This window comes from Lepidochelys kempii, chromosome 6, assembly GCF_965140285.1.
Source record: "Lepidochelys kempii isolate rLepKem1 chromosome 6, rLepKem1.hap1, whole genome shotgun sequence".
In the NCBI taxonomy this organism is placed as follows: Eukaryota; Metazoa; Chordata; order Testudines; family Cheloniidae; genus Lepidochelys; species Lepidochelys kempii.
Genome location: NC_136385.1, coordinates 88,620,882 through 88,648,157, shown reverse-complemented (window position 1 = coordinate 88,648,157; position 27,276 = coordinate 88,620,882). Strand labels below are relative to the sequence as shown.

At 37.9% G+C, this 27,276-nt stretch overlaps 1 protein-coding gene across 20 annotated transcripts in view; it reads left to right on the top strand.

Annotated features, from left to right (window-relative positions):
- The window catches only part of SLC25A21 (solute carrier family 25 member 21), a 396,597-nt gene that overhangs the window by 334,706 nt on the left and 34,615 nt on the right, over positions 1 to 27,276 (top strand). For all 20 annotated transcript variants that reach the window (XM_073349071.2, XM_073349072.2, XM_073349076.2 and 17 more), the window contains one exon: positions 25,414 to 25,480. In XM_073349071.2, the coding sequence (XP_073205172.1) occupies positions 25,414 to 25,480 (67 nt within the window). Of the gene's footprint in view, positions 1 to 25,413; positions 25,481 to 27,276 lie in introns of those variants that run through there.

Sequence of the window (27,276 nt, the reverse complement as noted above, 5' to 3'; positions counted from 1 at the left end):
TATATGACAAACACTGTAACAGTTTCTGCAACACATTTATGTGAAACACACTGCATCGTCTCACTGGAACATATACTCAGAAACACAAAATTAAACAATGTTGTCAATTTCTGTCACTCTGATCTCGTTTTGAACATTCTCTTTCACTGTAAACCAGAACCAAGTTTTTTTAAAGTTCTTATGTATCATGTGAGGCAGAAACTGTTACTAAAAGTCTCAGATTCTGGCTATGCACATGGGATCTGTTCCCATGTGTGAAAAAATGGGTGTTCTTTAAAGCCTGTCTTCCACCTTAATGCATGTTGACATACTTTGTTTTTGCCTGAACCTGCCTATGTGTTGTTCTTCGACTGAGTGACATTCAGGGTTTTTTTTGTTTAGAATGTTTTGTATGATAAATGGACTTTTCAATAATAACCTGCCTCTTCTGCGTAGTAGGAATTTGGTAGCCAAAACCAAAATACTTAATCATTGTTTTCCTGTATCAGTTGCACGCTGTGGCACAGACAAATATCTTCGTGTTTCTGATGCCTCTTGAGCCAATCATAGGGCCTGATCCTGCAACTACTTATTGTTGAGGGTAGCGCTTAACACTGTGAACAGGCGAGGGGACTAGTCAGGAAGGAAGCATAGCTGGTCAAAAAATACTTCACAAAAAATGTTGACATTGCTCCATTTTCAAGGGTTCAAAAAAGCCCTTCATAATTATTTATTTTTCAAGTGTTTTAAATATTTTTAATGGAAAATATTATAAAACAGTACTAAAATAGTCATCCAACATTTTCATTTTCCAAAAGCCATTTTTCAACAAACTAAACTTTTTCATTGATCCAAATCCAGGATTTTTGTGGACAATAAATTTTGATGATGTGTTCCATAAAAATATCAATTCAAAAAATCTTTTGTGGAAAACATTTTTATAATGTCAACAGTTTTTCATAAAATATGTGTTAAAAGATAATTTTTCAACAACAAGAAGAAAAAATGGTTTGAAAAATTGTGACCAGCTCTATTAGCCTGATAGCACAAGTTTGCAGGGCACAGCCTGTATTTATCTCCCTCCGTTCCCCCCATTTTTTTTAACGTTTAATTTAAAATGATCAAACAATATTATAGATAAAATAAAAGTATCAACTAATGGGCAGCAATTTTTGTTTCTAGCAGGGTTCTACATTATATCTGAAAATTTTAAAAGTATGCATTCCATATATTTACTCACACTTGCACTTTTATTGGATCACAGCTAAAGCTGGTTCAAAAATTTTCATCAGAACTTTTTTCAGCAAAAAAATGGATTTTTGATTAAAATGGATATTTTCACCCCGAAATAAATTTTCATCCAAAATGTTTGGATTTTCATAAAAAAAAAAAAGCCTGAAAACCTATAAACTAAAAAATTGTCATTTTAAAAAGTGTTCAAAGAAAAACATTGCTGAAAATGTAAAATTTTCATTATTGTGAAAAATTTTCACAGGAACAAAAATCATTTCTCCACCAGCTCTACTCACAACTTAGGTTAATAAACTATAAATAATAAAATGCTGTTACATAACTGGAACAATAATGTTATGTGCTGCTGCGTAAGAGGGCAATGAAAATAATTGTACATATTTATAAAAATGCCATGTTTCTCTGGCTTTCTCAGAAATACCGTAGAAATTAATTGGTTCTTTTAGTGTTACAGTAGGGAAATTGTGGTAAAGGTGACTTATTTTTCATGAGGGATAGTGATGAAAACTTAATTCTAAGTGAGGGAAGCTGAAGACCTCTTCATGGAAAAATAGTAATTTTAATATTGGTAGAATGCAACACCCTTTGTAAAATTCTAAGATGTGATATGTTAGAAGATTTATCCTCAATACTATGCTAAATGATAGGGGGAAATGCAGTTTCAGTGGTAGATCATTCATAGTTATCATGAGGGAATGTTTGGTATTTTGTCTTTCTACCACATGAGATCAGTTTTCTCTTGATTGTCATCATTTTGTTAGGTTGTCTTGCTATTTAAGCTATTAAAGATTAGTGTGCTGCTTGGTCTCAGGTGATCCATAAAGAGGAATGAAGCTTTGGGAAGGTAAACCACCATCAGACTGACTCGGTGTATCAACCTTCCATGACAGGAGCTCTTTGTTGAGAATTGTTGGCAATTGCAGAAGTTTCCAACTTAAGATAAGAGCCAGCGTTCTCAGGTAATGCCCTCGATCACACACCTGATGACAGACTCCTGCTTGCAAGTTTCTTCAGGTGCTATGTTTGCTCAGTAATCCTTCAATGCCAAACTTTTCTAAATAGCAAGCAGGTCCCATCAGTAATGGACATCAGCCATTAAGCTTGTAATATTTGTCATATATCGGGTTACGGCTTTGTTACTCCAGTGTGATGAATGGATGCTGCTATGCTTTAAGAAAATAAAGAAGTACAATAAATTTAGAAGCACTGAAAAAGTTTCTGTTGTAGGACCTGATACAAAGGCCACTGAAGTCAATGGAAAGTCCTCCCCTGACTTTAATGACCTATGGATCAAGCCCTTATTCTCCTCTCTTTTGAGAAACAGAACCCTAGTATGTAATTAAAATACATTTTCCCCTTTCTCACTATGCACATATTTTATACCTATTAATAATCTTTACAAAATACTACTCCTAATACACCTATTGTTTTATTTTAACTTCTTGGTTTTTATGTTTTTCACAACTGTTTTGATTAAAACAGAGAGGCTTACAGTGACTGATCCAGTGTTCACTCTGGCCACATCCATAAAAGTTTTGTACAACTGTTTCATTTAGTAGTTGCTATGTTTGTCATAACAGCTCCTGCTTCAAGTGATATAATATATATCCCACATCTGGGATGCTGTATATCATTTTAATATAATACAGCCAACAATATATACAGTCTAAATTTACAACTTTATATTTTAATTGACACGTAATTTGTCCTCATAAATTGAACTGGTAATTGTCAGACAGCCCCACTGCTTTTGGAAAAACTGATAGTAGTATTATTTAAGGATTTATTCTTTTCTAGTTATTTATTAAATGCCAGTTGACCTAGAGCAAAACTTCTCTTTCTCTAAGGAGCTAACATACAAATCAAATCTAGACAATAGAGTGTGTGGGGGGAAAAGCACATAAAATGTGGACAGTTTGATGAGTTAATGCTAAGACCTCATGGAAGAAGTTTTGTGGAGGCATATATGACTGAGAAGAGAGCTAATGATTGCCACTTAAGGGCTGGCAGAGAGTTCCAATCATGAGGAATGGCATGGAAGAAGGCATGAAACCAATAGTTGGAGAAGGGTAGAAATAAGATTTTCAGGAAGTGGACTTGAAAGGAACGTAAGAAGTGAGAATAGGGGGAAAGGTGAACAGAGATATATGCTGGAGCAGAGCTGTGATTCAGGATTCTTTATGAATCAAGTAAACAGTATTATTAGGCCTTTTAAAGCAGAGGAAAATAGTCAATACAGTATATACTCAAGATGTGAAAATGCTAATAATGTTTTATATTCAACTGCTTAGGCTATGGTAATGCTTTCCAATTAATTTTTCCAATAAGAAAATCTAACACCTTTGAATTGTACAAACTTTTGCTGCTTATCTTCTGTCTAAAACCTGCTTTGATTCTTCCCATCCTGGATAATTCATTTGGCTCAAAATGAAACTCCTATTACCTTTTAAGACACTGCATCGCCCCAATGTGAATTTTCCTTATATCCTCTCAGATGGTCATTGTGGTCTATAGTGTCACGGGCTACCTCAGCAATCTTTATAGACAGTATTCTTTTTCTGCATTCATTAATGACAAAAATACATAGTATTTGCTAAAATCATCTGAATTACTCTTTCACAGATTTTTGTGGCATATTATCTAAATCTTTGTTTAAGAAGACTTTAAATGGCAGATGTCTTGACTTTGGTGGAATTACTCTGAATTTACAATGGCATAATGGAAAGCAGAATTTAGACATATATAATTCTCTCCCATAAATACTATACATATATTATGCTAAGCTGGTGTCTGTTTAATGTGCAGTTCTGCAGATGATGGTGTGCCACAGGCCCATTGGCAGTTCACTACTGTGTGTCAGCAACTCTTGTCAGACCTGACTTACTGCACCTCACATACTGGTGTCATGATATTTATGTGAAAGATGACATCTAATATATTGTTTGAGATCTAATAACACACTGGTCATTAATGTCACTGTGAAATGTTTATAGCAACTCTATAGATGAAATTATGGATACCCTCTGATATTTTGTTTTTGAAACTGAACAGACAAAGGTGACAAAACAGGTTTCCTCTATGTAAAAGAAAAAGAAAATATGGTGGCAGATGCCTTGTGCAAGAAAGAGGGCTCTGACCTGCTGCCTTGAGGTCAGCCAGTGACTAACCTTCCTGAAGCTTTGTAAGAGGGGAGGTGTGACCCTAAGAGCATCTCAGTGCCACAGGACCAGGGTGTCACTGGTGTCAGGTAATGAGTTTCGGCTTGCCTGATCAATTCATTATACCCTAACTCACTAGGCTATAATCTGTATCTAAAAGGTGTCGTGTAATATGTCATCAGAAAGCTCATAACTCACTGATCATTAATATTCTTGTGTGATGTATGTATGCAGTGTGTATTAAGAGTTATGGATATATGCTGGAATGATGACTAAAATGTATTTAAACCAGGCATGTCATGGGGAGTTGGTAAACAGGTGGGTCTAGACAAATGAATGTGTATTTACTTCTCGGAGCCCAGTCATCAGGCAGAGATGATGAAGGTCCATTTACATATTAGGTAAACAAAATTATCAAGCTAACAAGTGGGAGAGGACACAGCTTCAAACAGGGAAGAGAAACTTTATCAGGGCTATAAAGATGGGGGTCTGAATCTCAAGTGACAAGCAATTGAAACAACTAATTGTATACAATATTATTGTATTATAAAAGTTTATCAATTGAGGTGTTTTATGAACACCGATAACACACTGGTGATTAATATTGTAAAATGTATGTATTACCACTATAGAAGGAATTATGGATACTTATTGATATTAGACTTTACAGTCTGTATCCAAACAAAGGGAGAAACAGGTCTCTTCCAGACAGGAGAGATGTCACAGATATTTACCTGTCTCCTATGTAAATTAAGCATGATGGAATCAAACCAAAGGAAGCCCTACTTAGATACAGGGGGATTGGAAGCCCACAGGAAGGGAAAAACAGTATGAGGTCATCCTGCCTCTTGAAACAAGGTCACTGAACTTTGGAAGATATAAGCAAAGATAGGAGCCATCTTTGGCATACATCACTAGAAAGAGCCAAGGGAACATAACTCTTGCAAGCTGAGAAAGATACGTCCCTCAACAAAGGGGGAAAGGGAGTTGAAGTCTCTGGGAACTGAATATAGGTGAGGAACCTGCTTAGGCAAAGATCTTTCAATTAGGAAGACAAGGGAAGCCAGTATCTTGTGCTTCTGTGAAGGTCCTGATTGAGGGGAAAATCAGCCATGGCTGGGAAGAAGGAAGATTGGTGAGATAAAGCATCTTGAATAAAGCATTTACCTTGTCAAATTAAGTTTTAGACTTTTAGATTTGTGTCTTCACTTTTATTTGCTTGTAACCCTTTCTAACTTTAGTCCTTTTACTTGGCATCCCTTAACCTAAGTCCCATTGTTAATAATTTGTTTTATTTTTACTATAAACCAACTCAGTGCAGTATTTGAAGGGAAGGGTATTTACTTCAGTTACGTTAATAAACTGTAATGTGCTTTTGTCTCTTCAAAGGAGTAAAGAATCTTATTATTTCTGTGAGCTATCCAGCAGAGGACTGGACACTTCAGGGCACATGGTTTTGGGGAAATTCAGGACTGGGAGTGTGTTGGGGTCAGCTTGATGGTTGTAACCAAGGCTAGTGAAAGCCAGAATGGGACGGTAGGGCTGTACACAAGCTGCTGGGGTCAGAGCTGCTAAACCAGGGCTGTCTAGCATGCAGACACTCAGGGTTTGACCTGCATGCTTATAGGTTAGCTCTGAGCAGTCCAGGCTGGGAGCTACATAGAATCATAGAATATCAGGGTTGGAAGGGATCTCAGGAGTCCAACACCCTGCTCAAACCAGGACCAATCCCCAATTTTTGCCCCAGATCCCTAAATGGCCCCCTCAAGGATTGAACTCACAACTCTGGGTTTAGCAGGCCAATGCTTAAACCACTGAGCTATTCCTCCCTCCCTCCCCCCATTGGTGCTTTTACAGCACCAAAGCATTGTAAGGCACCCAGGGATGCAGGGCAAGTAGTGACACAACCCCTCTCTGGTCTGGATTGCACCCTTGAAATCACAACAGATGTAAAATACATGAAGTCTGGGTCCAAATAAAACCACATAGAAACTAATTGAAACATTTGAACTAATCATAATTTTCTATTTACTATCTTACATGATCATTTCTTTTAAAACCCTTCAATTCCTATATCTCATTAAAGGACCTCAGCCTGCCTGCTCATTAGAAAGATTTCCATTGTCTTTGCTATCTAAAATATTTTCAACAATGATGGGAAATGAGCATGCCTAGTAGAATTCCAATTAACCTTGCCTTGCTTCATTTCTGATTTTAACTGATGCATGACCAGAGCTTCTGCTTCTGTGATTCATCTGAGACGACTTTATAAACACCTTTGAATAGGAAGTCTCTCACAGGAAAAAGTTAATTATAGAACACTTAGACAGATATATTTTTGTTGCAGTAATGTGTATACTTAAATGACACTGGCTTCACCATCAGCTGAATACCAGCTGAACTGAGTTCTGGTAGCCTACAAGGTTTGCTACTGAGTTTGTATTGTGTGCCTGATAATCATTTCAGCAGAAAAGAAAAGAAAAGAAAAGAAAAGAAAAGAAAAGAAGGAGCAATTTTCTGTTCAGTGGAACACAGAAAGCCTCCTTGAACATATGGGATAAAATCCTGCCTTGTCTATAGAAGTGCAAAGAGACCTCAAAGCTGGCTTAGCTGCCCTCCTGATAATCCCCCTATATAGGGGAAAGCCTTGAGTGGTCTGGTATTGGCATAGTGTTGTGGGGGGAAAGGAGCGTTACTGTACTCTGATGATCCCCAGTTGCAGAAACAGTCCCTTGAGGCCACAGATAGCATGTTGCAATCTACAGCAGGCCTAAAACTGCTCTAAATTTCATTCTGAACGAAAATAGCCCCTGGATTGGGGAGCTGCAAAGCTGTCCTAAAGCCACCCAAAACTCCAGCTCTGCAGACAGCACAGGTCAGCCAGTCTGAAAATACCTTCATGTAGAATTTATACACCACTACTGTCACAGACTGTCAACCACTAATCTTCCAAGCTGTCATTATAATCCCTTTCATCCAAACAGAAGTTAAAATTAACCAAAATCAAGCTGTTCTTTCCAAACAATATTTTTGTCAGCATAGCTGACATTTCAAAATGATAATAATTAATAATAATTCAGAGGAAAAAATATCATGAAAATTAATATTTCTTTCATGGGAATGTGCAGTGTTTTCTACTAAATTCAGAGTTCTCCAAAACAGGAACTTTCCCTCCACTCGCTAATATATTGTCATTCAGATTTCATCAGTTCTTTGTCAGATTTCCTACCTTCTAATAAATCCCTCCTGCAGGAAATTTCACTTTTCTACTCCCACAACCACGGGTGTGGTATAAAGACCCTGAATGAAATAGAATATTTGAAGTGTACTACAGCACGTGCAGCTTAATGAATAGTCATTCCCATTCCAATGATAGTGAAAGTTTGCATTTGTCAGTGGTAAGACAAAGTCCCTCAGATGTAAAGGTAAATCCCCCTCTAACAATAGATCCCTTCAAAGTAAACTGAGTCTCTACTATTCATGGCCCAGGGATCTGCCACAGCTGCAAAGTCCTCTTCCTGCTCCAAAAGTAATGAATGTGAATATTGTAATGCCACAACTCTAGGTGTATTGTCAGTACCAGGGATCGAATCTAGGATTTCTGTATCTTAAAGCATGAACCTCTACTATCTGACCTAAAAGAACCAGGTCTATTAACCAAGGTCGTAGCAGCGTCATCAACCTCTCTATGTCAGCCAGCCACAGCCAAAGGGGGACAGAGCCCCACACTGAATAGATGTAGATTACAATACCTTCTTTATACACAGAGTAGTTGTAGCCGTGTCGGTCCCAGGACATTAGAGAGACAAGGTGGGTGAAGTGATATGTTTTTGTTTTACAAACAGAAGTTGGTCCAATAAAAGATACTACCTCACCCACCGTGTCCCTCTAATACCTTCTGTAGCAGTCACAGAATGCCCAATTAGACAGTCTATGCTGAACTCTGCAATTCAGCCCATGTGGTAGCAAGTACTTTGACTACTGTCAGAAGGCATCCAGCTACTTCTTCCAAGGTTTTCCTGTCCCCAGATACCCTCTGCCTGTTTCTCCCATTAATATACACCCTTCTGGACCCTAAACACACAGGTGCTGAATCCACTGTGTGCTGAAGATGTGTGTCTTAAAGAACGAAGCCCTTAAAGTCTTTAGATGCTGAATCATAGCACTTCAGATGCTGAGTCATAAAGCCTTTGAACAGCAGAGTCTTTGGGCCAGTTATGGTTGCTCTGGCGCAAGTGCACTGGTTGGGGGTGAGGGTACAGGGAGCAATTTGTCCCACCAAGCGCACCAGCAAAGGGTGCAATCCTGACTGGGTTTCAAGGAGCTGGAGCTGGGACCACTGGAATACTGGCAGCATTTGCAACCTCGGGAGAGGAGATTCTGCGTGACATCGCTATGAAAGTAGAGTTGCACTGTGGGGAGCAGCACTCGCTACAGAAGTAGCAAGGGGTTCCTCTGTCCAGGTTTCTTTAGGCAGTGCAGCTGTGGTAGTGTATCACCGTCTTTCCCCCTGTGTAGCTCAGATCTAAATGAGTCCTTGACTGCCTACTCATTACCAAGAATCACATGTGGTGTCCGGCAAAATTTCTAGCCAAATATTTACCTGAGTGTTCCAAAAATAGAATCATCGTATCTTTATGGCTTATGAAAAATAGGCTCTAATTCAGTGGCATCCCTTAGACTCTGAATAATATTATGCCAAGGGAAACTATGGTTTCCGAGTTACTTTCTGTGCCCTGTTTTGTCATGTATCGCTTGACCAGTACAGAACAATTAGGATAAAATTTAAGCCAGGGGTGATTCTCATCAATCTCATCTAATTGTGGAGGCTTTTTTTTTTCAGAACAGTTTTGTCTCTCTTGTCTAGTAACCTGCTGATATTTATATTTTTGTTTTGCTTGAGATGATGCCACAGTATTGGGAAAAGGTGCCACAAACAAGCATTGGAGAGCAGAATTTGAACCTTACTGGTTTGGGTATTCTCAGAAAAACAACAACATTGCATGTTGGAAACTGGAAAAAGAGGAACATGGGGATTTAGAACATTCCTGTTAATTGATTATTTATGCATTTTCCTTATTTTGAGCAGCATCTTTGCTCAAAAGAATTTGATCTATGAGTTTTATATTTACTTAGCTGTAGAATATCCTTGGGCATCTAGATTTATACTGAACTTTTGAACCTCTTCTTTAATAAATAACTGTATCTTCAGTCACGACTAATGCAGTTACTGTGGTATCCACTAAGTTTTATAAGACTGAACACCAGACAAAATTAGTCACCGCTGATTCTTGTTTTAAGCTTGCGAGCACTCAGTATCTTCCAGGATCAAGCCCTAGCAGCAAAAATATTTTAGCTAAAAGTAAGCATTCACTAGCGATTCATTGGTATTTATAAAAAGACAGTCTCTCTGTCTACCTCACTAAAACAGTGTGTTTCTAGTTCAGTTGTACACAATCAATGCCCTTGGTCCTGCAAACAGTTACACGTGTGCTTAACTTTAAGCAAGAGAGTAATTCCACTGCAGTCAGAGGGGAAGTATGTGTGTCTTTGTGAGATTGGGGCCCGTGCTAGTTTCTTATCAATCGCACAAAGGAGAAGCACAAAACTGACAGAAGAAAGCCCTAAAAATGGGAACAACTTAGATGCATGTTTGGTAACGTTTAATAGGGCTAATGGAGATGTCAGAAGTGCCCACTGAGTTTGTGTTTTTTCTCTTTACTGAAAATAAGAAGTCCCATTTACTTTGTACTTCATTTGAGCCCATTTTCAGATAAGAGCTTGTACCTGAGGACACCTTTCCTATAGCAGGTTTCAGAGTAGCAGACGTGTTAGTCTGTATCCACAAAAAGAAAAGGAGTACTTGTGGCACCTTAGAGACTAACAAATTTATTTGAGCATAAGCTTTCGTGAGCTACAGCTCACTTCATCGGATGCATTCAGTGGAAAATACAGTGAGGAGATTTATATACACAGAGAACATGAAACAGTGGGTGTTACCATACACACTGTAAGGAGAGTGATCAGGTAAGGTGAGCTATTACCAGCAGGAGAGTGGGGGGAACCTTTTGTAGTGATAATCAAGGTGGGCCATTTCCAGCAGTTGACAAGAACATCTGAGGAACAGTGGGGGGAGGGTGGGAATAAACATGGGGAAATAGTTTTACTTTGTGTAATGACCCATCCACTCCCAGTCTTCATTCAAGCCTAAGTTAATTGTATCCAGTTTGCAAATTCAGCAATCTCTCATTGGAGTCTGTCACTCTCCTTACAGTGTGTATGGTAACACCCATTTGTTCATGTTCTGTGTGTATATAAATCTCCTCACTGTATTTTCCACTGAATGCATCCGGTGAAGTGAGCTGTAGCTCACAAAAGCTTATGCTCAAATAAATTTGTTAGTCTCTAAGGTGCCACAAGTACTCCTTTTCTTTTTGTGAATACAGACTAACACGGCTGCTACTCTGAAATATCCAATAGAGATTCTTATTTACAATTCAAAGGTTTCCTGTTGCAGTCCCAGTAAGGAGATTCCTCATATATTCCCGGTGGACTAGGAACATTATCTCTGTAAGACTCCCAAACTCCAATAGCTGGAGTGGCAAGAGTCCTGAGGTCATACCTGAACCGGGGTTTCTTGCATAGCAGTATGTTGCCTGGCATTACCAATTGAGTCACTGGTGCCAGCTGTGTTTACATATCTTGAACCTTTCAAAGTCAGTGATCTTTGTTCTGATAACAATGGAGCATGCTATACTTTGAATTCACAGGTAACATTGAAAAATCCATTGTTTGACTCTCATCAACAAATAACAATGACGAGCATATGACTGAATGGTGATTTGCCTTCTACAGTTTTTGTAAGACTCTTGCTTTTAACTTCTGTGATTTACAAATTAATGGAAATATTAGGCAATAATCAAGTATAGGGAACTGAAGATTTCCCTATAGTTTGGGAGTCTTCAAAAACATAGCAGTGTCAGACTTGGGATCAAATAGTCTGTCAGATAATGAAGCATTAACTGGCAAGAGATTATCCTTGAAAGCCCACATCCTCACCTATTTATCACTGTGGAATGTTGACGTATCAGTTACCACATTCAGGAGGAAGTATGTGTGTTGTACTTTAGAAGAAATCCCTAGAAGAGGCTTTTTCATTCAAAATTACCGCTAGATGAGAGAGTAAAAAAGCTATTGTTATGGCATAGCTGGATGGATACAACATACAGCAAAAAATGAACACATCAGAAAATCAACTGAAGAAGGAAGACATAACAGCCTACATACTGATTTATGTCCAGCTAAGTATAGCATAAAATATAATGTAAAACAAAAAAAACTGCATTTGGCACATGAGTAGAAAATATATCAAAGAACCGAACAGTAGAAATAATAGTGGATGTTGTCAGCTTGAAGTTTGTATGTTGTAAACAAATCACTTTATTTACCTTTATTATTAGTAACATCTAGATGATTGATTCCAAACTGTTGACTGTGGATCATAGTCCACAGAGATCTTGCTGGTGATCTTCAAAGAGCTGGCTGGTCACATGGGGCTGGCTCTTCAATTCATTTCCAGCAGCTGCGCAAAAAAATTATTCCTAATGTTATGTGTCCATGTAAACATTTACAGTACTGTTGTCACCACAGGGATGCTATTTATTCACAAGTGGGAAGGGAAGTGGTTCATGTCACCATGAAATGGAGAGAAGGTGGTCTATGTTATAATCTTTCTCTCAAGGTATTATTCAGATTATGAAAATGTTTGATAGCCACTGCCTTGGATTATTAAAAGTGAAGGCATTTTGCCACTCTTTATGCCCATTGCTCACTTACTGCACCTGGACAATGAAAATCAGTGAAGATTTGGAGCTCACTAGGTGTGACAATCTTTGTGTTGGAGCTGTCATGTTGGAAGCACATCTCACATGCAGCTCACTGTGGGTTAATCCTGATAAGGAAATCCCCACGTGTGTGATATTTGAATTGAGAGGCTGCCAAAGCTGCTGGATCCTGCAGGTTTATACATTAAAAATAAGTGGTGGTGTCCTTGGCGCGCATGTGGCGAGAGGGGCAGATGGAGAAGAGAAGGAAGAAGAGCAGCAAGGTGAAGGGGAAGTTTTGACTTCATCTGAGTCGGTTTGCCCATCCCTGTGCATAAAACAGGGCTTGCTTGTGACTTAGCAAATAACCAAACATGCTGGGCTGGTTCGTCTAAATGGCTCAGCCAGTGGTGTGTCGTACACCTGGAAATGAAGCCTAGGTCTAGCAATGACCTTGAGCGCAACAGAGATTTGAACCAAATCCAGCCCAATGTAAATTGGTGAACTTCAGTGATTTCATCTTAACCACATGGCACAGATACGTCGGAATCCATGACTACTTTATCAGTTATTTTTACCTTTGATGATGGAAAAAAGTCACCACGCAGAGAAGAATTAAAGATCATTAGTCTGGTCCAGTGCTGATGCAGGATGTTGGTGAGTTATTGTTACTCTTAGTTTCTCATGCAGCCAAAGGACTGATTTGGCAGCTCTCAAGGTTGTCAGTGAAAATGAGCAACTGTTACCATCACATCAATCCACCCATATGTAAAAATCCCCAAATGACATGGGTGTTTTTAAAAACATAAGGCTTGTGTAATCCTTTATTTCTTTGACAACTGTAACAAAAATGCAATCTTAGCGATTTGAATTTTCCAATTTAGGCCTAATTTGAGGTTTTTCCATGCTGCCATTCTATGAAGATGACAATGTACTGAAAAGATTTTTCATTATCTGTGGGTGATTACATGGCCACTGAAATGTAAAAAGACCAAGAATATTGTAAAATCTACCCAGAGATTCTACACATATGGAACTGCACACAGCTGCAGATGTTTCCAGTGATACAAAATTCACTAAAGTCTGTTACAGAATTTGGCCCAGATATGCTCTTATAGAATTACAATGACCCTGGTAATAAGGAAACTTTAAGCAGCAAGCACCAGATTTCCATAAAAAGGTTAAAACTGAGATCCAAAGCATGTTTGTTTGGTTTGGTTTGGTTTGGTGTTTTTGGTTGTTTTTCAAGGGTTCTTTTGTCATTGTTTTTTACTACATCGTCACAGACAAATATGGAGAGATAAAGGGAGGCGGAAAATTCTTGAGTTCAATTAATTATGAATAATCTCTGACCAGATTTTATGTGCTTGGCTTGCTGTGGTGTAGTACAATTTGGGTATAAATTTTGTATGGAGGCTGTGTACCCAGAGGCTTGTATAATTTTGAAAAGGTGAGTAATCAGATGGAAATAGAGTAACCCCACTGACAATGGAAAGAATCACATTTACCATTCTGCTCTCCATTGGTTGCATACGGCTTTTTACATTATCATGTCTAAGTTTTACATATTCATGATCAGAATTTCACTTTAACTCACAACTCAGCAAACAAAGTGTATTTCTATTTTACACTCTAGTCTAAACCATGATTGCACTTTACTTTTCACTGATGTATGGTACACTTTGCTTAGTGCTTGATTGCACTAGCCTGCTCTGTTTTATGTTTGTGTTTTTGGGTAACTATGGACATCAAAAAAGCTCTGTTTCTATTTCTGGCCATTTATTTACCTAGAGTTGGGAGTCACAAGCTTTCTCAAGAAGCTGAACTAAAATAAGAAGAAATGATCAGATATGAAAACAACTGGAAAGAACTTGGACAACCTAGTGGAACCTATGCTGCTAAAGAGAATCTGTGGTCAGGAAAAGGAAGGGGATTTTAAACTTACCATAAAACTCATTTCAAGGTTCCTCTAAAAGTTTGAATTTCTCTCTAAAGGTCTCATCTGAAGCCTACTGAAGTAAAGAGAAAGGCTCTCATTGATGTTAGTGGGTGGTGAATCATGCTGTAAGAGCCTGAAACTCAGTTATTGATTTTCACATATGAAGAAGTAAGAAGAACTATAATTCCTGTCATGCCAGTCATCAGCTAGACAAGTGGATGAGCTACTTAACATGTTATGCAGGGACTAAAGATCAAAACTGTGGTAAATTTTGCAATTATGGCTCAGAGAGTCAATGTGAGTATTTAGTTCAGTTTCAGTCCACATGAGCTGACACCATCCTCTGAGTTTCCTGAACCCAAAACACAGTGTGAAACTCTCTCAAAACTGTTGAGTTTCACCTGATTTAGTCTCCAAGCCATATGAAACTGCCAGTTTCACATGGTTTCAATATAAAATCATAAGTGATCCAGATTCTTCTGAAACTGTGCACAGGTGTTCTGAAGACGCACAAACATTTGCCGACCTTTCAAAAGATATGAGCTGTTTCAAGCTCATAACAAAACACATCACTTAAATGAGTCTTTCATGGTGTGTTTCACAGAGAACATTTCACACATTTCCTTGGGAAGGTTCAGTGGGAGCCCCTAGTGTGCAGCCCTCAAGTTGCTTGTAACCTTGTCCTTCAAGATCAGTTTTAATTATGATACAAAACATGGCATTTTGAACTATGGACACACCCTTGCCATACAAGTCTGTGTTTGTTTTTCACTCCACTAGTTTTGAAAGGCCTGGGCTTGCAAGGAAATTGCATCTATAAGTGCTTGTTACTTTGGCAAAATGATACAAAAGTGTTCTTGCAGCATCTCTGGTTTTACTGTTGGTGGACAAACTTTTTGCATGTCTCTAAATCAATATTGTACAATAACAGGTAATCATTTAGTCACGCCTAGTGAAATACTATTCATATTGGCTTTGTAATGGTCTGTGATGATGCCAAATATCATATTGGCAAATATCATATTGGCTTTGTAATGGTCTGTGATGATGACAGCATTGTGGTTACTAACAGCAGTTACACTTGCAGTCTGTGAGATCATTTTATATGCTGTTTAGAAAGATAATCTGCTGCTAACCTAGCTTTGCTATAAATGCACAGAGTTGATTACTGAGCAAGTTTAGTCAGATGTTTGTGACATGTCAGGTTAACTGATACTAAGGAACAGAGAAATTGTCCCTTCACACACAGAGAAAAAAATAGATTTCAAATAGAAATCTCACAAAAAAAATCACACAAACTCAAATAGACTTCAGTTTGAAATATTCTTGCTTTTTAAAGTGTGTTATCAATTTAGATATTAAAAAAAGACTTGAATAAAAATGCATGATGCACATGTTAGAAGAGCTTGTCATGAGTTTACACGGTTTGCCATGTGACACATTTTCAGTTGTTGTTTGTTGAGTAAAGTACTGTATGCTCATTTAAGATTAATTTAAGTTGTTTTATTGCATGCTGAGATGGCAACATTTCTTTTCCACCAAAGAGGTTGAGTTGGAAAGGGCGCCTGATCAAAAAAGTATATTCAGGAAGAAAAGAAAACATTTCAAAAGGGATGTTCAAGTTAGGCCTGCCAAGGCAGGTTTGCTACTCAAAGAAAAGATTGCAGGGTTTTTTTAAAAAATAAAGACTTCATTAAGGACTGCCACATCACATGGTGTGATGTGTCACCACTGAGATACAAACTGCATTACTTTCTGAAAGAAACATGCAAAGGGAAGCTCTGTGCTTTACAATTGAGGGGGCTATGGCTTACATCAAACTATCAGTATATCTTTTAATTAGGGCCACCAAACTTCTACAGACTTTTCCTTTCACAAACTTGCATCTCAGCTGGTAAATCTGGCTGCAGAAGGCATTAGCAGACCTGTAATGCAGAGTTATATACTCAATGCTCAGCTAATATCTAGAGTAATGAATATAGGTTACAAATTGCAAATATGATATGGTTAAGTTCCTCTTCTAACAGCTTGACAGAGAACTTTGGTTGGTATTCTTTGGTAAACATTTAATTAATTGCAGGCCGAGGATAGGCTTAGTCATAGATTACATAAGAAACACCAAAAGACATCTATTTTTCACCTCTAGCCCAGTTTTTCCTCTCCCTCCCCACCAGCTGGCAGACACTAATGGAGAGAGGGCACAAGGCTTTTACTACTGCTGCGTCATCTAAATCTGCTCTGGCTGTGTTCTTCCTCTTTGAGAAATTCAGCCCAAAAGATTACCAAAAAGTCCAGGGGAAACCCATGTCATGCGAAATAGTAGTGGGTGTCTTTTCCTTACAAACTGTGTGAGAAGGAAAGAAAAGGGAAGTATAACCAAATTGAGGGAGGGGTTGGAGGTGGGAAAGAATTCAAAACTGTGGACTGTTCTAGAAGTCCCTCAGTAGCATTTTTGGCTATGGCCTGAAAATGAAGCTGCTTGACTAGAAACGTATCATGATTAAAAAGCTAAAATAAGTGTAATTCTAATAACTGTCAATCTACTCTGTTTGTGCCTTAGGTTTAACTAGAATTAAGCAAAATTATTTGCAAATGTGTGCTCCATTTTTTGACCTTTCAGTTATGTGTGCATCCATGAAACTCAGTGCATAATGAGCCCTTTCATGTGACAGAATTGTTAAACTTTTTAACTCTGAACCAAGTCAGGTGAGTAGGGTCAGGAATTTAAGTTCAGTCTTGTACCAGTGCTTTTATATATCATGCCATTATTACACAATGTGGTTATAGCCCTAGATCTGGGACTACATTGTGTGAACTTTTTGTTCATTCGAAGAGTCATGTTCTTTCCTCAGGGCACACAACACTCCTCCTAGAAATTTTTCTGATCTGAAAATACATTAATAATTTTCCTTATGACGAACAGCACTATCTAAGACACATTTATATTTTTAATATAATGATCAAAGACTCAAAGTAGAATCTGATTTCATTGACATGCATAGCAGATGCCACAAATATCCATCTCACATTTTTGATATACATTTTCCATTACTGTGGGTTTTCTTCCACATCTGTACAGTAACAGGCTTTACTCCCGCAATATCCCTGTGTACCGCAGCCCTCTAGTAGTTGGAAATTCAAATGTGTGTGTACATGTGCGTGCATGATCATATTGCCCTCTATTGGCTAAATACTAGTACACAGCCTACAATACTGTAATCCCTAAGCATATATGACCATGTCACCCTCTATGGAACACAGATGTTGAGGGCAGTACTACTACAAGATCATGAATCTTTCATAATTTAGAGATGCTGAACAAAAATTAAGAGAAAACAGTACCCGAAAGTACAAAGTTTGAAAAGATGGCACCATATTAATTATCATATGTATATTTAGTTTGTTCATACCAAAAGGCACTTCTTTCTTTTTCCATTTAAAAGTGAAGGAAATAAGTACAGTTTTCTTGACCTAACATGAAAAATACTGAAGCAAGATAATTTTTGGTATAGATGCAAATACTATGGGTCCAATTTTAATTCTGAACTCAGGCAGGTCTCTGTGTCTGAAAGTGAAAATCACTGCAGGCACAATTTTGCACCTGCAGTTCTGTTTGCCTGCAATTGAGATTATTTAGACATCTACATCAATGATTGCACCTGCAAATTGGAGACATCTAAGTAACTTAAATTACAGGCACAAATAATTGCAGGTGCAAAGCTGTGCCCACAAAAATGGAGGCTGATGTCTGAAAATCCGGCTTTATATCTCAGTAAATTACTCACTGCATTATGGAACCAGTATCCTCCTGGGAGTGTCACAAATCCGTATAATGACTCTGAGTGCCTTTTAGATCTTTGATTTAGCAGGCAGATGGGAAAGAACACATGTAGCCAGAGAACTCCCTAGTGACTACACATGTGGATACTGAAGAATGTGAGTTATTCCAATGAAGATTAGAATTAACTTGCAATCACAGTTTTCCTTTCTGATCCACACTTTTCTGATGATTCCAAACAGCTTAATGTTGTATTTTTATTATCTCACTATTGGTTAGAACAGGTGGTGCTGCTAATGCAAACAGGGAAACTGTGCAAATAAGAACTACCTTTTATAGAAGATGACATTAGAGATTAGGAGAGACAAAATGTTGTCAGCTTCTTAAATGCATAAATAATGCTAAATTTCAGAGATCTTCAATGAAGACAGTCACACTTCAAAATGTACATTTATTTGCCATCATTTTTCATGGAAAGTGACAAACAAAAGTCTTTTTTAGATAACTGTAGAACTTCCCTCCCTTATCTTTAAACATTCTGGAAAACAAATCTGCAGGTACCCTCAATGTTGAATTATTTTGCTGTCAGAGACATAGATACACAGCTATAAACGTAACCATTAGCACCTAAATTTCCTTTAGTAACAAGAAGTAATAATGAAAGTATTTTTGTATATTCTTTGGCTTAAATAGATCTAGGTGTGGTGCAGCTTTATAACAGTGATTGTTTCCTGTTGTACCTGTTATGCAAAAGGCAGTACTGTTAGCAGAAGGGTGAAAGAAATTAATTTAAATTCTCTTCTAGTGTTTGAACAGCTAAAAATCATAGGGAACAAATGAAGCATTCTGCCAGTTTTGACAAACTGAACAGTAAAGAAGCATTTTTCTGTTTTAGAAGCTGTAGGCAAAATTGTTTTGGCATGTCTATAACTTGTTCCTACTGCAAACAGAAGGGAAGTTAGAGAAATGTCTATTGTGGGAACAAAACTCTGTGCATTAAAAGAAGTGAGGCATTTCAGCCCATTCTACAGGCTAGTCAGTGCTTTTATCCAGACAAGAGATCTGTAAGGACTCAATGCAACACCTAGTGAAATGAATGGAAAGATTACCATTGATTTCAGCGGGAGCTGCACCAGACCCTATGGCCAGATCCTCAGCAAGTGTAAATTAGTGTAGCTCTATTGAAGGAAATGGTGATATGCTGATCTATGCCAGATGAAGATCTGGCCTCTAGCCTTGCCGAGTCTCAGCAGCCATGGAAGGTCATGGCTTTCAGTTCCATGACGGACTGACCTATTTATTAGAAAAATCATATGCCTTGTGATAGTCATTTATTTAAATTTATCAGACTTTCAAACATAACTCTTTTTAAAGCAAGTATTTACAAATATTTTTGAATATAGAATACATTTAAAATACATGAAAGCTTCTACTTTAACAATAAGAAAAGGAGTACTTGTGGCACCTTAGAGACTAACAAATTTATTTGAGCATAAGCTTTCATGAGCTTCATCCAATGAAGTGATCTGTAGCTCACAAAAGCTTATGCTCAAATAAATTTGTTAGTCTCTAAGGTGCCACAAGTACTCCTTTTCTTTTTGCAAATACAGACTAACACGGCTGCTACTCTGAAACCTACTTTAACAATGTATGCTTACTGTATTGTTTAGTTAAGTTTTAAGCAAAAAATATAAGTAACCTAGAAACAAAAAGCCGGAATAAGATCTGCATTTTGAGCACTAGTGAATGTCTTGGGTATGTTGTGAGGTACAGAGTAGAGATCATGAGACTTTTTCCCCACTGGATTGTTTTTATAAGCACTCGAGTATGGCAAAACATGGAAAACATATGAGAGTAATATATGGTGTGAGAGAAGAATTGACTTTAATGTGAACATTGCCCAGTTTTTAATATAGATCTCCTTTTTCCATTCTCACTTTCTGTTGTGCTAGATAAAAGAGAGGAAGGTCCAGGTTTCTCATCTTTCCATATTGTTTGGGGTTTATTTATGGGTGAGTCCTCTAGCCCTTTTAAATTCAGTGTACAGTATAGAAAGCTAAAAATTAACAAGAGTTTTGAGCTAGATATTGAGAGGTAATTAAGATTCATGGAGAAGGGACTTATTTCTCTTCAAGAATAAAAAAAAGTCACATGGATGATAGTTCTCAACAACTTCATAATCTGCCCTGCGTGCAGTGAATATACTGCTGACTTTCATTCTGAATGAATTAAATAGATTGATGCTGATTATTAATCTGTATGATGGACAATCCAATGGTTTCTGAGCCACTTCCTCCAAAGCTCTATATTTTTTGAAGTGCTTTAAGAATACATTTAATTGATATTCTCGCCTTCTTTTATTGCTTATTTCATGCTGTACATTGTCCCTATTTCTTTCTCTTTGGCTTCTTCCATTGATTCCCCTGCTTCTTATATCATGGACATTTGTGTTGTGGTGGACGTATAACACAACATTAACACTACTACAAATATTAGGCCAGCTTTCCGGGAAATGGGCTTTCAGGCACCTCCTATATTATACATACCTCTGAACTGTATTTCTGGAGTGAAAAAAATGTCACACAAATAAATTGTGTTCTTTTTTGTAAGACTCTTTATAGCACTGTGTTCACAATATTAAAAGATTAGGATTGTGTTAACACATATTATAATTCTTTAAATATGTTGTGGATATTTTTTTAATCTTCTGCCCTGAAACTGATATTTATTTGGCTGCATGAAAGCTTGTATAGTACAGTGGTTCTCAACCAGGGGTACGCGTACGTCTGGGGGTATGCAGAGATCTTCCGGGGGGGTACATCAGCTAATCAAGATATTTGCCTAGTTTTACAACAGGCTACGTAAAAAGCACTAGTGAAGTCAGTACAAATGAAAATTTCATATAGACAACGACTTGTTTATACTGCTCTATGTACTAGATACTGAAGTGTAAGTACTGTGACGGGTTGGACCCCCCCCCACCCAGGATGCCTCCTGATATGCTGGGGTCCCACTGACCCCACCCATTCCACCAGCTCGGGCTTCCTCCCCCTGTTCTTGCTGTGCCAGGCCCTCAAGCCTTCTCTGGCATACACACAGGTAAGGCCACACCCAGCTGTAGACACAGGCTGAAATCAGCTCTGTGTAGGAGGATTTAGCTGAAAAGAGAGATCTGTCCCTCAAAAACTCATAAAAATCGCCCCCTCTCTCAATGTGGAGGAAGATATGCACAGCCCTCTCCCCCCCTCCCGCCCCCAATATGAATTGCACAAAATGGGTTTTGGAATAAACAAAAATAAGTTTATTGACTATAAAGGTAAACGTTAAGTGATTATAAGGGATAGCAAACAGAACAGAGCAGATTACTGAGCAAATAAAACAAAACACGCAACCTAAACTTAATTCACTAAAGAAACAAGTTACAAATAGCAATTTCTCACCTTAAATGTTGTTTTAGGCAGGTTGCAGAGTCTCTGCAGTTAGAGTTCCAGTTATTTCTCTTCACAGGCTAGACCCCTGGCTTAGTCTGGACTCAGCCCTTGCTTTTCCCGAGCTTAGTTCCTTTGTTTCTTCCAGTGCTTCTTGGGTGGGGAGGCAGTGGAGAGGAGCTGGCCACTTTGATTAACTTCCTTCCCATCCTTAAATAGGATTTACATATGGTGGGAACCTTTTGTTTCCCAGTCTGATCCCCATCCCCTTCAGTGGAAAAGTACCAGCTCAAGATGGTGCCCTGTACCAGGTGACATGATCTTGCAGTGTCAAAGCAACCATGAGACAAGGTTTACTTGTAATGTGCAAAGAAAGGAACTCCAGGAAGATGGGAGCATCTTCAAAGACCCATTTCATTGTCTTTCCTAATGGCCTGTTCAGGCTGATTGCCTACTGTCTTGTGGGTGTTCCCCAAGTACACACACAGTTGTAATTGTTACATAGTCAATATTCCTAACTTCAGATACAGGACTCATACATGAATACAAATTGGATAACCACATTCAGCAAATCATAACTTTCCAATGATACCTCACATGACCCATCTTGCTTAAAACATATCTCAGTTATGCCATATTCATATCATAACATTTTATTAACAATATGGGGTGCAGTGTCATAAGTACAATAGTAATATTCTAATTGATTTATTTTATAATTATATGGTAAAAATGAGAAAGTCAGCAATTTTTCAGTAATAGTGTGCTGTGACACTTTTGTATTTTTGTGTCTGATTTCGTAAGCAGGTAGTTTTTAAGTGAGGTGAAACTTGGTAGTACGCAAGACAAATCAGACTCCTGAAAAGGGATATAGTAGTCTGGAAAGGTTGAGAGTACTGGTATAATAAACTAAATGATGTCTTAAAGGCAAATAAATGCAATGTAAGTACATAAAAAAGAAAAAAAATGACTTGTCATGTTGTTTACAAGTATCTAAGATTGTGGCTGTCTTGATTGTGGAATTATGAGGTAGAACTAAGGGAACTAACTAACTCTGGGCTCCATGTGTCAATGAAAGCTTTAACTGATATGTCTCTATTAAAATGGTATCAATAGGATAATCTATGTAACTTGCTGTCTTAGGTTGCTAACGTGGTAACATATAACATGTATTTTTCATACATGTTTGCAAGTTGAGGTAGAGATCGGGGCAGAGTGGAGGGGAGAAACTCTAGAGCTTGCCTCAACCTGCTAACACATGTTAAAAATACAACTGCCTTGTCATCAGTAGGGTTTTACCTTGTGTTAGTTGTAAATGTACAATGTGTTAGCTAGCACAAGATAAGAACACACCTTGTTTCGTAGCAAAGACTTAGGTAACTTTCACCACATTTGGGAATGTTTCCCTCCTTTGTTGAAGGACATCCATCTGCATCCCACCTAAATTACCATCTCCTCAAGATGCCTGAAATTTTGTGAATTCACATTGCAGATCTTGCCAACCTTAAATGACAGAGCCATGAAATCCAGCCCTTTCATTCAAATTCTGAGATTGGTGCAGTGTAAGTGAAGGCGGAATAGGACCCTAAAGGTATTTTGTGTCATTGTTTCAATTATAGAACTATGTGAGTAAAAGACTTGGATTTGACAGCAGCAGAAGAAAGAGGATATTGTATGCATGCCTTCAGCTTTGTATTAGGTCCTTAAAAGGAAAATTATGTGAAAGACGGGAAGAAAACAACAAATGAAGCAAGATCCCTATTTCAATATAATTTGGAGAAAATAACTGATTTGGGTTGGTCATGTTGCCAGGATAGATGACTCAAGACTTCCAAACAAGAAATGGAAACCAGAAGGATGCCTAAAGCCTGAAAGAAGAACAAATTGAGAAGATATGATTGACTGTAATGTTTCAAAATCAACTATTCCAAAGATGAGTTTGGGCTGTTGCCCAGAATACAATTGAATGGTGATGTTCATTTAGATCCTTAATGCTGAAACAAAATAAAACACTGTAGTTATGTTTCTGTTAGACATTTACTTCTTAATTCTTTCCAATTTTCCCAAATTTGGGATCTGATGTCACTTCCTCTCTCTTTTACTACATGTTGCAATGATTGTCGCTGCTGCTCTGTAATTTTTCTGAATATCAGTTTCTGATGAAGGCCTGCATCTAAGGCTTTGTCTACACTACAGAGTTTTGTCAACAAAAGTTATTCCACTTTAATTAAATCACTGTTGCATGTCCACTCTATGCTCCTTGTGTCAACAATGTGCATCCACACTAGCAGCTCTTGCATTGACACAGAGAGCAGTGCACTGTGGGTAGCTATCCCCCTGTCCAACTGGCTGCAGGATGCTTTGGGAAGGGTTTGCAATGCCTCATGGGGCAGGTACAGCATCACATGATGCAGGTTTCTCAATCGATCGTTCCATGGGCATCCTACTAGATTGACAGCTGCTTTTCAACTTAAGGTGGGGGGCGGGGGGACAGGGAGAGTGTGTGACCGGGAGTGTGAAACTGAAAATTGCTTGATTCATAGCAGAATATTGTTTTCCTAACCTGTTTCCCCACTGCTAAGGGAACAAATGCATTTCCCTTCAACTCTACTTCCATATCCTCCTCATGCACATTCCCCTCACACTTATCCCTAGGCCTACAAAGGGCAGGGAGTGTGATAGGACTTATGTATATAACTGTATATATGTGATTATATGAAACTAGTTCATAGAAGGAGCACCATCTACTGGCATGTAAGAATATGTAACATCGTTCATAAGTTTTTAAGACCAATAAAGTTGTTGTTGTCCATTGCAAATGGCTACCTGATTACACAGCTCTTAACAAAGAGGGCCTTTGGCAGAGATGGCACTCCTCCCTTCTCTATGGTGGAGGCAGATCTGGGAATGGATCTGTGGAGCACTTTCTCTCCTTTAGTTCTGTATCTTCTCACTACACTGAAAAAACCATAAAGTCTGTGCTGGTGAATGAATTTTAATTATTACCATATTTAAAATATTTTTGTATAAACTGAAAACTGATGTATTAAAACCAGTAAGAACAACACTATTTATATAGGTTTATGTAGTTGTAACTGAGCTCACTTGGGCTTACAGTGAGGTTTGAACCTGTGTCTTAAGCATGAAGGCCAAAATTCAGCAAGGTATTTAAGCATGTGCTTAATTTTAAGCATGTGAGTAGTTCCATGGAAAGCAATGGGACTAACAACATGATTTAAATTATGCATGTGTATAAGTGCCTTACTAAATTGGGGGCAAAAAGTAGAAACCTCTATCACTTAAACTGGGACTAAGTCCCAAACCTAGCTGTACAACTCATTAACCTCTTATGGGGACCAGCCACTAGATTGGGACAAAGATCCACACTAAGGGAGTTACATTATATCACCCAAATGAATTTTTAAGATGAAAAATTTGCATTTCAGTCAATTCCATATGACTAGCTAACTTTGTTATGCTTTTTTGAAGTAGTTACAAATTTTATCTTTAAAATTAAATTATCAAATAAAATGTCCTTAGTACATTTCAACCAACATTTAGAACCAAATTGGCCTTTATCCAGCCTCTGAACGAGGGCCTGCCGTTTTTTGTGTGCAACTTTCTGAATATGCTTTTTGCCCCTCATATCCACATTTTTGGCCCTAACTTTTCTATTTTCATCGTTACTGTGGAAAGAAGGGGTAGCTAAGAAGTTCAGAAAGAACGATTAAACTAAAATGATTGTTCTTCATTGACAAGAAGTTTCTTCTTTTCTTTTAAACAGGTTTCTAAACTATACTGGCTGTGTGGATTGCATTTTTGTTAACTCGTTGCTGCTTCCAGTTGTCATTCCACCACTGTATAATGGAAATGGTAGCATGTTAGTTACATAATAAGCAAGAAAACAGAGTTTCACTATTGACAGTGAGGGTTGTTCTGAATAATTAGGAATGCTCTGAGATTAGTTACTTTATTCTGAAATGAAAATAGAATTCCCTGTTGGCTAATGCTCTTTCATACATGTGTACAAAAAACTCTTTGTTTGTTTCTCCAATAGATGGTTTGGTTTCTACAAAGGCATACTCCCTCCTATCATGGCTGAAACACCCAAAAGGGCAGTGAAGGTAAAGCACTATATTTCCTCCTTTTAAAAATAAGTGTTATAGTAACTAACATCGGTAACAGTAAAATGTCCTATTTGTCCCTCACCAAAGAAATGTGCCGATTGATATTAGAATTAAGACATGATCCTCTAGTCTTTACTTAGGAAAAAAAACTTACTGATGACAGAATGGAAATTTTGCCTGATTAAGGACTGAAGCATCAAGCTCTTAATTACTAAGTATATAGTTAAGCAAGATGCATGACATTACTGAAGAACAAATTATGACTTCAAAGTAATATTTTATCCTAATATGTTTTGCTTTTTATAGAAGTTTTACTTCATTATGAATCCTCAGCAACATGCAAAAGAACTAATCCTAGGAATATGTATGTGTATGAATGCAAACATAAAGGAAACTCTTCAAAGTAAACATTTATTAAGCATTATGTCAGTGCAGTTCAAGTGCCCTCTTCCTGCTGTTTTCCTATACTCTGAGAACAATCACTCAAAAAAAACAAGCCCTCCTATACCCTTCTGTGTATTACAGTCACCCATATTAATAGACAGAAATCCCAATCCTGCAAACAGTTATTATGCCCTTTAGCTCTGTTATAGTAGAAATAAATTAATACTGGCCTATCAAATTGCCTTCACTATTAAATGATAACTTTATTTGTTCTGATATGCTTCCCTCATTCTCTACATTGCTTCTTACAACTTTACTTTTATTAGGATGTTTTAAAACCTTTCACCACACAATTGTGGAGTTTTCTGCATTAATATTTTTTGGTTCTTCAGTTGAATGTGTACATGTAGAAGGACCTCCTGTGCATAATGCTGTTCATTGGATTTTCTCTCTTTTTTGTTTTACTTTCCCCAAAGGCCCCAGATCAATCTGGGCCTTAGTCTGCCATCAGTCATTACACAATGTTCCCTTTCACTTATGTAGGTATTACATGTGTGTAAAATGATAGAATGTAGCCCCATCGCGTAATCCTAAAGAAGATCTCTTGGTAGAGTCCTGCTGTTATTATCATTGTGGATACAAATGAGACAATCACTGTCTCTTACAATTATTGAATATGACAAAGAAAAACTATGGCTGTATTTAATTTGGAATTGCAGTACAGAGTCGAAGGTTGAAATTTTGAAACCCTCCTAATGACTTGGATCATGTGCTTTCTTTTCTTCACATTAACTTGATAAAAGGTCAGAAAGTCAGTCTGATGGTTGCTTCTGAGCACAAGTACTGGTATATACTTAGTAAAAGGGTAGGTTTAGGCACTGGGCTAGATTCCAGTACTGCCAACCCCAATCATTCATAAGTCATGAGTCAGGCCGGCCCCAAGTGATGAGATTGTCTTAAAAATCATTCGATGTTAAAGAATAATAAATGTGAGGATCTCTCTGCTCTCTGGTTTTTGAGCTGTTAGGATGCACATTTTCTACATACTTTTGATAATCATGAGAGCTAAAACTTACACCTTTTTGTTTTTGCTAAATCAAGGCTGATATGCTCACATAATAACAGGATTCTTGGTGCTGAGGCTTTAAGAAAAACACCGACTATCACAAGAATCTCAGTAAAATTGTGAGAATTGGCAATGCTGAGATCCTTGGCTTCCGTTAAGTTCCTTTGCACGGCTCCTGTGGGCATAAAAAGGATCTAAAGCTGCCTAAATGCAGCAGCACTATTCCACAGAGGGGGCATTTCAGTGGCAGGAGGGGTCAGGATAGGAGTGCAATATGCTCCAGAGATCCTGGCTGATGGAGCAACTTGCTGCAAACTGTTACCAGACAGCACAAGTTATAGCA